The 12,789-nt window shown below is 62.5% G+C and overlaps 1 protein-coding gene across 1 annotated transcript; it reads left to right on the forward strand.

Annotated features, from left to right (window-relative positions):
• The first annotated feature begins 1,646 nt into the window (after positions 1–1,646).
• On the forward strand, positions 1,647–12,293 carry LOC311188149 (long-chain fatty acid transport protein 4). Its single transcript, XM_084259901.1, has 12 exons — positions 1,647–1,810; positions 3,251–3,645; positions 4,733–4,891; positions 6,513–6,582; positions 6,663–6,754; positions 7,445–7,554; positions 7,812–8,021; positions 8,159–8,285; positions 8,973–9,110; positions 9,240–9,404; positions 9,816–9,962; positions 11,528–12,293. The coding sequence occupies exons 1-12, from the start codon at positions 1,650–1,652 to the stop codon at positions 11,683–11,685; spliced, it is 1,932 nt and encodes a 643-aa protein (XP_084116027.1). The 5' UTR covers positions 1,647–1,649; the 3' UTR covers positions 11,686–12,293.
• The last annotated feature ends 496 nt before the right edge of the window (positions 12,294–12,789 follow it).

Below are 12,789 nucleotides of genomic sequence, written 5' to 3' on the forward strand. Positions count from 1 at the left end.
AGCGCTCCTTTAGGCGTGGCGCTGGGCTTGGGCCGCGCGGACTACAACTCCCGGCGTGCCTTGCGGCGCCCGGGGCCGGGCGGCGGCGGGCGGCGGCGGCTCGCGGGGTGCGCGGCGCCGCGGGGCCCGGGGAGGCGCGGGAGGCGGTGCTCCCGTCCGGCGCAGCCGGTTTAGGCGGCGGGAGGCGGGCGGGGGAGGAGCGCCGCGGGCGGGGCCGGGCGGGCGGCGGGGCCATGCAGGGCGCGGAGCCGGCGAGCGCCGCGGAGACCCGGCTCTGAGCGCCCGAGGGCGGCCGACGCCCCCCGCGCTCCCCGCGCCGCAGCCGCAGCCGGGCCGCATCGGGACTGGGCGCCGCGCTGCGGGGCCGACGCCGGGTAAGCGCAGGCCAGGCCGGGGTCCCGGGCGTGGGGAGGAGCCCGGCGTGGCGGGAGGTGGCGGGGCCGGCCCGGGACGGGGGCGCGCCCGCCGGCTCCGTCTCCTTGCGGGGCGCGCGGCCACCTCGGCTCCTCAGGGGCCGGCGCGGTCCGAAGCCACCTGGGACGGGGCCCGCAGGGACTGGGCATCCCCCTCCGCGCCCCATCCCCCAGCTTGCGCCTGGGCTCCTGCCTTCTGCCCTGGAGAACTCTGGGAGCCCCGGTCTCAGCACCTTGGAGACCCCGGCATCGAGGCCGGGGGCACCGGTTCTTCCCCTCCCGGCTTCTGCTTTGCGGTGGAGGAGGGCAGTGTGGGCCCTAAGGGCTCCCCGGGGCCGGAGCATGTCCTCATCGTGACTTGGAGACTCGCAGGCCGCCTCCTAGTCATGACCTTCAGCCCCCGCCCAGGAATTGGACAACAGAAGGAAAACAGACCCATCTGCTGTCCCCTTGAGCAAGCCAGGAAAGCGCCAGGAATTAGAGCCCAGGAGACTTACTCTCAGCCCAGCCATCCCTTCTCCTACCCTTGAACACGAGTCCTGGGGGACTCGTCTGAGTGACTTGGCGGGTGTTTTCGTGGGGGTGCCTTTCGAGGCCCTTTTCCTCTGCCTCAAATCCTTTCCCCCCTGGGCGGTCACCTCTGGGCACCTGGACTGGGGAACCCGTTCGCTCCGTCGCCCTCTGTGGGCCGAGAGAGGCATGACGCCCGAGCCTGTGGGCAGGGACCTTGCAGGGTCCCTTTCCTGGGAAGATGCCCCTGGCGCACTGTGGCTTGGTCTGGTCATCCTCAGGCTCTCCCTGGGCCTCTGGGTGGGGAGCCCAATCAGTGGCGCTTAAATCAGTATCCCCCACCCCCAAGCCATTTGGTTAGGAACCTCGGATGTCAGGAGAGTGGAATGTCCTGTTTTGGCCAGAAGGGCCTCTGGAGACAAGCCTTACTACACCCATTGTGTCAAGGGGGAGCTGAAGGCCAAAGTCCCTCAGAGAGTCCTAGGCAGAGATGGGACTAGGGGCTACACCCCAGCCTTGCCTCTCACCCTTGGAACGCTCCTCAAGTCCTGCACCTCTAGCCTTCCCCTCCAGTTGGAAGGGGACCCCGTCCTCAGCCACCCACTCGGTACGGCCTCAGCACCACTACTGGTTGGTGCTTTGGGATCACTGTGGCCTGGCCTCTGGGTCAGGAGGTGGATGACCCGGACATTTGGGTCCACTGACCGCCCTTGCCCACAGGCCACAATGCTGCTCGGGGCCTCTCTAGTGGGGGTGCTGCTGTTCTCCAAGCTGGTGCTGAAGTTGCCCTGGACCCAAGTGGGATTCTCTGTGCTGCTTCTCTACCTGGGGTCCGGCGGCTGGCGCTTTGTCCGAGTCTTCATCAAGACCATCAGGCGCGATGTCTTGTGAGTACCCGGTCCAGCCCTTCCTAGGATCTTCCACACTGTGCTGGGCTCCTAACTCCCTAGAACTCCCCACGCCTCTACCAACACAGGATATCCGGGACCCAAAAGAGCAGCCTCTGCTCCACGTCCCCCTGTCCCCTGGCAATAGTACCCAGTACCTGCACCTCCAAGGTCAAAGTCTCCTTAGTTTGGGGCAGACTTGGGGGCTGGGACATACACGGAATAGCAGGGGTTGAAGAGACATCTGCAAGGGGTCCCGGGGACACGCTGTGCTGGGAATGTTGTCTTTGGGTGTTGGCATGAATTCTAGAGCAGGGCCCCAAGTCATCACATGCTCCCCAAAGAAAAGTTGGGGATGTCCTGTATCAGAAGCACCTGCCGCCACCTGCTCCACTCCAGGTGCCAGGCTGGCTCTAGGGCCACAAAGGAACAAGGCAGGCCCAGACCTGGGCCCTGCTCAAATTGGCCAGGGAGGGAAGGGGACACAGTGAAGCCCTAAACAGACAAACGTGGACAGAGACCCTGGCGGCCCAGCAGTGGCCCAGCAGAGCAACCCCCGCCCAGAAGAGGCAGCTCTGCATTTGTCAACCTGAGTTGATTGCAAAAGGAGGTATCAAGTGACCCGAACAGGAAGGGTGGGAGGTGCAGTGAGCTGTGGGAGCCCGGAGCAAGGAGGGGTGGCTTCAGGCCAGGGCCTCAGGGAGGGCCAGGAGTTGCACTGGAGAGGCATCTACAGTAGATGGGAGCAGAGGAGTCCAGCCAGAGGGTATCAGCAAGTCCATCAGCCTGGCATCAGCAAAGGCAGCGAGGCGGGGAGCTGGAAAGTTCAGAGGCAGAGGGGTGGGGTGGGGCAGGACGGGGAATACCAGGCCATTCCACGGACACTTATTGACCATCTCTGTGCCTGGCCCCGAGCGACCCAAGGGACATGGTGGTGAACAGGACAGAGCCGCGCCCTTATTGGACTCACAGATGGAAGACTGGACAAATCGCAGACTCATCGTTTATTTACTGTGACGACGGGGGTGGGGAGCTATGGGAGGCCCCAAAAGGTTTCAGACTTTGACTTGGGGCCCCGGTGTCCTGGAAGGCTCGACAGCAGCTGGCTTGGAACAGGACTTAGAGGGGAGTAGAAATTGAACTCTGGAGTCAAAGAGGACTGGGGTTCCAGACTCCATTGGGCCACAGACCATCTGAAACCTGAGGCAGGGCTGGCACTGGCCCAGCCTGGCCTTCCTCCTCCACACAGGGAGGAAGTGATTCCCCCCACCCATGCTGCCTTGGGGCATCGGGCGTGCTGGTGCACGTGATAGTGACAGTGCTGGAAAGGGGCAGTGGTACAAGTGATCGAGCCTCCCTGTGCACAGCAGCCCCCAGGCTGGCTGGCTGGACCCCCCCCTCCCGGCCCCAGCAGTCACGGCTCCCCACTTACTCCCGCAGCGGCGGCATGGTGCTCCTGCGAGTCAAGGCAAAGGTTCGCAAGTACCTGCAGGAGCGGAGGACCGTGCCCATCTTATTTGCCGCTACGGTACGGCGCCACCCCGAGAAGACGGCACTGATCTTTGAGGGCACGGACACCCACTGGACCTTTCGCCAGCTGGATGACTACTCGAGCAGCGTGGCCAACTTCCTGCAGGCCCAGGGCCTGGCCTCGGGCGACGTGGCAGCCCTCTTCATGGAGAACCGCAATGAGTTTGTGGGCCTGTGGCTGGGCATGGCCAAGCTGGGTGTGGAGGCCGCACTCATCAACACCAACCTCCGGCGGGATGCCTTGCGCCACTGTCTGACCACCTCCCGGGCCCGTGCCCTCATCTTTGGCAGCGAGATGGCCCCAGGTGAGCCCCCAAAGGGTGGGGGTCTGGCAGGGAGTCCCACGGGATCTTGCACAAGCCACGGCTCCTTTCTGGCTGTGGGGAGGGGGGCTGTATGGCTCAGTGGTGAGGCCTGGGCTCAGCCAGCAGTTAGCTGAAGATGCTGAGTAAGAGACTGGAAGTGCCTACGCCTCAGTTTCCTCACTGTAGTCCCGACCTCGCACCGCCTTCAAGCTGCTTCACTTGAAGCACTAACAGTGATGCTGGGTGAGGCCTCAGATATTCCCGGACTAGTGAGGCCTCTTCATGTCCTCTACAAAGTGGGAACGAGACTCCATTCCCTGCCCTCCTGCCGCGCTTGCATTTTGTTTGCTGCCACCTTGGGCGGAGACCAAGTGCTGAATGGGGGATCTTTACAAGAGCTGCCCTGATCCCCACAAAGCTGGTGAGGTCACCAGCTTTAAAGATGAGGAGACTGAGATTCAGAGCTGGGTGAGGAACTCAGCCAAGGTCGCCCAGCTGGGAAGTGGCGGAACTGAGATTTGATCTTGGACTTGGCCACGGTGTCCTGTTCTTTCTCCCCTTACTGCTGCGGTTGTGGATAATGGACAGGGAAGGTTCCAAAGATGCTGGAAGGGGAGGAGGAAGGATGCAGCAGGGAGAGGGAGGGGGTGGGACGAATCTGGAGGAAGCCAGAGGAAGCGGGCAGGGTGGGCCAGGAGTGGCTTTGCCCAGACTAGTGAGTAGCTGGACATCTGCAGTACATGGGGAACCTGAGAGAAAGGTCCGCTCTCTAAAGAGGCTGGGGGGGTCACTGCCCTCTGACCCCCATTCCTGCCTTCTGACTGGTCCCACACAGACCAGTGCGCAGTGGGCAAGCGTGTGTGGGACAGAGGTGTTGTTGAGGCCCAGCCCTAGCACATTCTAGCACAAGTGTCTCCTGTTCTCAGAGCCTCGACTTCCTCTCCTGTAAAATGGGGTGTGGTGTTATCTCCCTCCTAGGGTTATTGTTTAGAATCCCGCGGTGTCATGAGCTGGCAGTGATGGGAGCCTGGGCAGAGGTCCTGGGGTTTCCTGGCCTGCCTGCCGATCTGCCCTGTCTCCCCTGCAGCTGTCTCCGAGATCCACGCCAGCTTGGACCCCTCCCTCAGCCTCTTCTGCTCCGGCCCCTGGGAGCCCAGTGCCGTCCCCACCAGCACGGAGCACCTGGACCCCCTGCTGGAAGATGCTCCCAAGCACCTGCCCAGTCGCCCTGACAAGGGCTTCACAGGTGGGCCCCGCCCCCGCAGAGGGCTTCCGGCAAGGCCCAGGACTGAGCACTGGCCTGGGTTCTGCACATGTGCTGTGCGACCCTGACTGAGTCACACCGCCTTCCTTCTTCCTCTGGCACAAGGGGGGTGGTCACCCGGGGGTCACTATGAAACTTAATTGAGCTGAAATGCGTGAAAGCGCCAGGCACAGAGCCCGCACACAGGCGCTCACATTCTAGCCGGATTCACCACCGAGCCCTGGCTGGTGCCTGTGTGCAGGCTGGTGTGGGCCCAGGCACTACTCGGCCCAACTTTGACTGAGATTGGGGGTGCACAACCTGAGCGTCCATCCGGCACCAGCTCCGGCACCAGCTCTGTGCAGCCTTTTGAGCTGCAAACCTCTCCTTTGACTGCCTGCCCCCCATGGCCTCCGCCCCGCCTCTTCCCCTGTGCTTAGGCCTGCCTTCTGGAGCCCCTGCAGGCCAAGTCCAGATCCTGGATTCCCTGCCTTGGGGATCCCTGAATCCCTGAGCTGCCCTCAGAGCCTCATTTCCCACAGCCATACATTTAGGGATAGAGACAGAACCGGTTTTATGGGGTGGTCTGGACCCTTGAAGACCAAGCAGGCCAAGTCATGAAACGGGTGTGACAGGAAGTTACCCAGCTGCTCTCTGTCATTATCACCGTGTGGCCTCTGTCATAGCAGATCTTATCTCCTGGCTTTCATCAGCTACTTGAGAGCAGGGATGCTGGCGGGTTTGGCCCAGTGCCCTTGTGGTGCCCAGCCCTGAGGCCTCTTGAGCCCATAAGACGGTTGATGCGGCCATGGCCTCAGGTCCAGACCACCATGTATGGGCAAACGCGTGATAAAGCCAGTCACAGGACAATTCTCATTTCCCAGTGCATGTAAGTCATATTCACACCATGCCATGGTCTGTGGTGTGCAAGGGCTTTGTGTCTCGACACTCTGATACCTTAATTCAAACATACTTTATTGCTGAAAAACGAAAAACAGAGGCAGCACAGGCTGCTGGGAAGATGACTCCAGCAGGCCTGTGGGACGCGGGGTCGCCACGTACCTTGAGTCTGGAAAGGCCGTACCTGCACCAGGTGAGGCCTGCCTGCGTAGAACAGGCTGAGCCTTGTACAGAGACTACCCCCTGCTCAGGACTGCAGGGGGACTAGAGAAGTGGTCAGTGGTGCGGAACCCTTCGGCACCCTGCTTCCTGCAGCAGCCCTTCCCCTTGCCCGCAGGCCCAGGGCCCCACCTCCTCTGGGGACGCCCTCCCAGCAGCTGGGGTCACATGTCACCGCTGGGCTTTCCACCTCCTCTTGGCACTCTATGCTCAGTATTAGAATCGCTCTGTCTTCCCCTGACCCCCTCAGCTGTGACCTCCGCCAGGTCAGGGCCTGTGCCCATCTTAGTCCCTGATGACTCTCTGAATCTGGCCAGAGCGAGGGCCCAGGAAGTGTTCATTGAGGGAACAGATGTAGGTGTTAGAGGAGAGAGCAGTGTCTGGGGTCATCCAAGCGGGCTTGCAGGAGGAGGTGTGATGTCGTAGGGGTTGCAGGATGCGCACACACAGCGGTCCCCAGCCTGTGCCACCTCTTCGTAGCAGCTCATGTTTCTGTTTCCTTCAGATAAGCTCTTCTACATCTACACGTCGGGCACCACGGGACTGCCCAAAGCCGCCATCGTGGTACACAGCAGGTAAGGGGCTGGTGCCGCGGGAGTGGGAGCGGAGACCCAGCAGCCTCTCCTCCGCCACTAAGCCCTGAGCCTTCCCCCAGGTATTACCGCATGGCTGCCCTGGTGTACTATGGATTCCGCATGCGGCCTGATGATATCGTGTACGACTGTCTCCCACTCTACCACTCTGCAGGTGATCCTGGGCCCGCCCCCCAGCCCTGCACACTCAGGTCCCTGGGGGGGAGGAGGCCCTACCCCACTTGGCAGGCAGCTTGTTGCAGTAGGAACACATGAGCCCTGGGGTCACGTCTGGGCAGAAGTTCAGACATGGCCATTGCCTCCACTGCTGGGTGGGGGCAGCCACGCCAGCCCCCCTGCCTATGGCTGTGTCTCTTTGTCTGGTCTGTTAAGTTCCTTTCCGCTGAGGTGCCCCGGCCTGCCGCTTGGTCTGAGGGGTAAAGGGAAAACAGATGGAATAAATATAGTTCTTGGACTCCTGGTGCTTAGAGCCAGGCGTGTGTGTGGCAGAGGGATGATGGGAGCCCACCTGACTGATAGAGACGGGGTGTGGGGTGCATGGGGGAGGGGTAGGCTACAGGAGTTTGCGCCAGGAAAGAGTCCCGAGATGGGCTTCCTGGAGGAGGTGCCTCCAAGGCAGGCAGGGGCGGCAGCCCGGTGGGCTAGCCCAGCGTCCCCCGCTGGATGGCAGCATCGCAGAGCAGGAATGGGGCCAATGCCCTCTGGAGCGTACAGCAGCGATGGGGAGCCAGGAAGGTGCTTGACAAGGAAAAGGATATGGCGAGTTAGTGTGGGAAGGGAAGGCCTTTGGGCTGGGGGAGGTCCCCCGTGTTGCTGACCTCCAGGGCCCATCCTCCACCTGCAGGAAACATCGTGGGTATCGGACAGTGCCTGCTGCACGGCATGACCGTGGTGATCCGGAAGAAGTTCTCAGCCTCCCGGTTCTGGGACGATTGTATCAAGTACAACTGCACAGTAAGAAAGGGGTTGAGCCGTCCCTGTCCCGTGTCCCCCCCACCACCCCGACTCAGGGACGTGTGTCCTCCAGCTGGCGAGTTGTGCATTTGGGCAGCATTCTCATGGTTCGGATGGGGAAACTGAGGCCCAGATGGGGGAGGGACCCTCAGCTGACCCCTGGGGGAACAGGACTAGGTGGGGTAGGGGCCCGAGGGGTGGCAGGTGGGGCAGTGAGCGCAGCCTTAGGGCCCCACTCACGACAGCCCCATCCCTAGATCGTGCAGTACATCGGGGAACTGTGCCGCTACCTCCTGAACCAGCAGCCGCGGGAGGCGGAAAGGCAGCACCACGTGCGCATGGCGCTGGGCAACGGGCTCCGGCAGTCCATCTGGACCGACTTCGCGGGCCGCTTCCAGATCCCCCAGGTGGCCGAGTTCTACGGGGCCACCGAGTGCAACTGCAGCCTGGGCAACTTCGACAGCCAGGTGCTCCGGGCCGGGCGTGCTCGGGCCTTGGGAGGTGCCATGGCAGAGCCGGCGGAGCTCCAGCGTGGGATGGGGGGGAGCTATTCAGTGTGGGGCTCCTGGCAGGAGAGCCCAGGTCCAAGTCTTGGTCCTTCTAGGTAGGGGCCTGTGGCTTCAACAGCCGCATCCTGTCTTTTGTGTACCCCATCCGGCTGGTACGTGTCAACGAGGACACCATGGAGCTGATCCGGGGGCCCGACGGCGTCTGCATCCCCTGCCAACCAGGTCTGCCGCGGGTGGAATGGGGGCTTAGAGGTGGAAGGGTTGGCTCAGGAGGGAGATGGCTGGGGAGCCCTGTTCTGACTAGTGGCCATCAGGTAGCTCTTCCGATAGAGAATCGTTTGTTTCTTCATTTATCCATCCCTGCGTTCCCCCACGCAGCCCCCCATCCACTCGGCCCTCCCTCCATCTGTTTACCCACCGTCCCATCCGGCCATTCCTTCGTGCGTTCATCTGTCCACCCCTTCCTTGTGTTGAGGGTCCTGGGTCTAGGCTGCCGGGGACGACCCCGGCCCAGCCCCTCAGCACTCTCCCTCCCTGCCTGAGCCCCTCCTCTGCAAATGGGCTGGTGGCTGCACTGCCTCATGGGGTTCCCCCAAGGAGCACATGGTAAAGAGGGAAGCTCTGGGGCAGAGCAGGGGCCGGCTGCTGCTTTGGTTTGGCCGCCCCGCCAGGCTTGGCCCTTTTGGTTCATCTTTCCATGGCTCAGACTAGACCCCGGTGCCTGGAGTCAGACCTGCCCTCGGGGCGCCAGGTGCCTGGAGTCAGACCTCTCTTTGGGGTGCGAGGGAAGCACTGTAAAGAGTCAGGTCAAGGTGCAGGTCAAGGTACAGGCAGCGTTTCGGGCTGAGGGACACAGTGAGGGACACAGGTCTCCCAGGGCACGCCCAACAGGCCGCCCTCTGCCCCCAGGCGAGCCGGGCCAGCTGGTGGGCCGGATCATCCAACAGGACCCCCTGCGGCGCTTTGACGGCTACCTCAACCAGGGCGCCAACAGCAAGAAGATCGCCAGAGATGTCTTCAAGAAGGGGGACCAGGCCTACCTCACTGGTGGGTGGGCACCTCCCAGGCCTTGGGAGCCCTTCAGGATGGTGGGATGGAGGAGAATGGAGGGACTTCCCTACCCGGAGAGAAGACCTCCCGGGACCCCCGCCAGCCCACCGCGCCTCTCCTCCCTAGGCGATGTGCTGGTGATGGACGAGCTGGGCTACCTGTACTTCCGGGACCGCACGGGGGACACTTTCCGCTGGAAAGGCGAGAACGTGTCCACCACCGAGGTCGAAGGCACACTCAGCCGCCTGCTGGACATGGCCGATGTGGCAGTGTATGGCGTCGAGGTGCCAGGTACAGGGGAGGGGGAGGTGCCAGGTATCTGGGGGCGGAGGGGGGGTGCCAGGTATCTGGGAGAGGAAGGGGAGGTACCAGGTATCTGGGGGCGGAGGGGGAGGTACCAGGTATCTGGGGGTGGAGGGGGAGGTACCAGGTTTCTGGGGGTGGAGGGGGAGGTACCAGGTATCTGGGGGTGGAGGGGGAGGTACCAGGTTTCTGGGGATGGAGGGGGAGGTACCAGGTATCTGGGGGTGGAGGGGGAGGTACCAGGTTTCTGGGGGTGGAGGGGGAGGTACCAGGTTTCTGGGGGTGGAGGGGGAGGTACCAGGTTTCTGGGGGTGGAAGGGGAGGTACCAGGCACCTGGGGGAAGAGGACTGGTCCACCTAGGTAGTGCAGGCCCCTCACCTCCATCCTGCTATCCTCAGGAACCGAGGGCCGGGCTGGAATGGCTGCTGTGGCCAACCCCACTGGTCAGTGTGACCTGGAGCACTTCGCAAAGCTTCTGGAGAAGGAGCTGCCTCTCTACGCCCGCCCTATCTTCTTGCGCTTCCTGCCTGAGCTGCATAAAACAGGTCTACCCGCCCCTGTCCATCCAGCTGGCCCTCCTGCTGCTTTCTGAACAGGGCTGTCACTTGACTTCACCCACAGCCTTGCTGGCTAGTTGGTAAACTGGCCTCCCTGTGCAGTGAGCAGCCCAGGCCCTAGAGAGAAGGCCTGTCTGCTCATTAGAGAGACAAAGTGTTCACTGTGTACCTCCTGTGTCCCAGGCACTGTGCTAGGCTTGCCTTCCTGGAACTTCCACAGCAGTAGGTGAGACAGCTATAGGACAAGAAGTTGCAAAGAAGTAGCACGGGACACTCATCAGCTGGAGAAAAAGTGAATGAAGCGTTGGGGATGACAGGGGGGCTCCCTGAGGAGGGGACGTTTAAGCTGAGATCTGAACAAGAAGGAAGCCCTGATGGAGGCGGGAGGCATTCCGGGCTATGGAAACAGCCAGTGCAAAGTCCCTGAGGCAGGAAGGGGTCAGGAGCTACAGAGGTAGGAGGAGGCCTCCCGAGCCGCAGCAGGTGAGAGGGGCAGCCTTTGTCTTGAGGGACAGGGAGGCCAGCAGGGGCCTGTCCTGGGCAGTAGGGAGCTACAGAGTGTCTGAGCTCAGGTCCGTGTTCCGCAAAGCAGTCTGGCTGCTGTGTGGAGTGGGAGAGGGTGCAGGCCCCTGACGAAGGGACAGGTAGGGAGATGAGTAAGGGGCTGTAACCATCATCCCAGGGAGAAGTGAGTGGTGGGTCTGCTGTCCTGTGCAGGGCAGTGCCATCCTGTCTGAGGGTGTGCTGGTGTCTCTTGGGGGTTCCTTGGTGAGCAGGAAGCACTGAGGCCCAGACCCATCTCTGCCCCTGCTCTCCTTAGTCCTGGCAGCCCCTGTCTGGCCCCTGGGAGCCCTTGACGTGGGGAGTCTGGCAGGAACACTGGGACTAGGCTCGTGACTGAGACTGCAAGTCCCCTGAGGATTGTGACTTCCTGCCCAGGAGGGGCAGGGAAGCTGTCAGACCTCAGGTTCCCAGGAAGCTTTGCTGCAGGACAGACGCCCCCAGACTTAGGGCTGAAGACAAACAAGTATTTGATGCACTCACAGGGTGTGGGTCAGCCATTTAGGTCCAGCTCAGCTGAGTGACTCTTCTGTGGGCCCAACTAGGGTCAAAGTGCCATATCACTCAGTGACTCCCCCGGGGCTGGGGGCCCCGGCAGCCTTGGAGCCCAGCACTTGGTTCCACAGCACTGCCCAGAAGAACCTTCCGCCGTGGAGATGTGTATCTCACGGACCAACGCAGCAGCTGTGGCCCACCGTACCTCTGAGTGTGCAGCTCCGCTGCATTCTCTTTGTCAAAGCTAGTTATAAGACCAGCCCAGCCCTGGGGCTTGAGAAAGGTCCCAGGGCCACCGCAGAGGCAGGCTCACCGGGTGACGGAGGGGCCGCGCAGGGAGCGGGCAGAGGGTCTTACCCTCTCCCCTGAGAAAGGCCCTGCCCCACCCCCACAGGGCCCCTGCTTCACCCTCCCCAGCCCTCCTCACCACGGGCCGTTCCTGGGTGCTCAGACCCTGTGCTCACCGACGCCTCTCCCACTGCTCCTCGCACCCACAGGGACCTACAAGCTACAGAAGACAGAACTGCGGAAGGAGGGCTTTGACCCTGCAGTCGTGAGAGACCCGTTGTTCTACCTGGACGCCCGGAAGGGCCGCTACGTCCCCCTGGAATGCGAGGCCTATGCCCGGATCCAGGCTGGCGAAGAGAAGCTGTGATTTGCCCGTCTCTCTGAGGGCCGGTGGATGCTGGATCCAGAGCCCCAGCTCCCACCCCAGACAGCTCCTGGGCGGTGCCAGACCAAAGCAAGCAGGGCCCAGCACCTTGAGGTGCCAGCCCCTCCTCCCCAAAACTGCCAAGTGACTCACTGCCGCCTCTCCCTGCGCCCCCCCACCTCCAAGGCTTTCTGTGAAAGCCTCAAACCCAGGTTATGTCTCCAAGGCCCCTGCACCCCAGGCTGAGACTGACTGGGCCATTCAGGATGATGTCTTGGGTCAGGGCAGGGGGAGGTAGAGGGTTGCCAGGCTCTCCCCAGAGAGTGAGGCGCTTATAAATGGGGCCCAGGCGGAAGCCCCCAGACTCAGGAAGCCAGCAGAGTGAGCAGGGGACCCTTGATCAGGTGGCCAAAGAGGAACCTGACCCAGGAGCTGCTCACACACCACTCAGCCCTGGCCGCACCTCCAGAGGGGAGGAGGAGGCCCTGATCTTCAGCAGAGGGCCCCGACAGACACCCCCACCGCATCCTCTCCCTGGGTAGCTGCCTGGCTGTCTGGTCTGTCCATGTCACCTCCGTCAGTCCTGGCCTGGCTATGAGGGAAGGAGGGGTGGGGGCACTCAGGGGTCAATAAACTCTGCCTTGACTCCCCAGCCTGTGTGCATGCCACGTGGGCTCCCCCAGCCTGCTCGGGTCCCACCTCCTGCCCGTCCACTTACTCATCCCTTCGTTCACTGGACTTGGGGATCGGCCGGCAGGTAAGAGGCCGCAGCCCAGCCTGCAGTGTGGGATCTAGCTGGGGCAGTCCCCTGGGGTCTGCGGGGTGCGGAAAGTCTGCCTACTGTGTCCCTGAAGGGCCGTGGCCTTGGGCCGGTGGCTCGCTCTCCTCCGCAGAGTGGGAGTCAGTGAAGGGGCTTCAAGAGCCAGGGAGCTGTTGGGAGGAAAGGGCTGGTCAGAGCCCTTGAGAGAGAAAACCCTAAGCCCCATCTGTAACCCCCTGCTCCTGCCGGTCCCTCGGCGTCCGGGCATGTGACAGCCAGGGCTGTTGTCGGCAGTGCCAGTGGAGAGCCAGCTGTTCTGGGCCCGGAGCTGGTGGCACACGCGGCCC

Source organism: Talpa europaea, assembly GCF_964194135.1.
Source record: "Talpa europaea genome assembly, contig: HAP1_SCAFFOLD_375, whole genome shotgun sequence".
Classification (NCBI taxonomy): Eukaryota; Metazoa; Chordata; class Mammalia; order Eulipotyphla; family Talpidae; genus Talpa; species Talpa europaea.

What these genes read in the sequence shown, in the direction of transcription:
- LOC311188149 (XM_084259901.1), top strand. Translation starts at nt 1,650, where the DNA reads ATGCTGCTCGGGGCCTCTCTAGTGGGGGTGCTGCTGTTCTCCAAGCTG. An exon ending in CCCACTCTACCACTCTGCAG is followed by an intron (nt 6,755 to 7,444) that starts GTGATCCTGGGC and finishes CTCCACCTGCAG; the next exon opens with GAAACATCGTGGGTATCGGA. An exon ending in TGGGCAACTTCGACAGCCAG is followed by an intron (nt 8,022 to 8,158) that starts GTGCTCCGGGCC and finishes TGGTCCTTCTAG; the next exon opens with GTAGGGGCCTGTGGCTTCAA.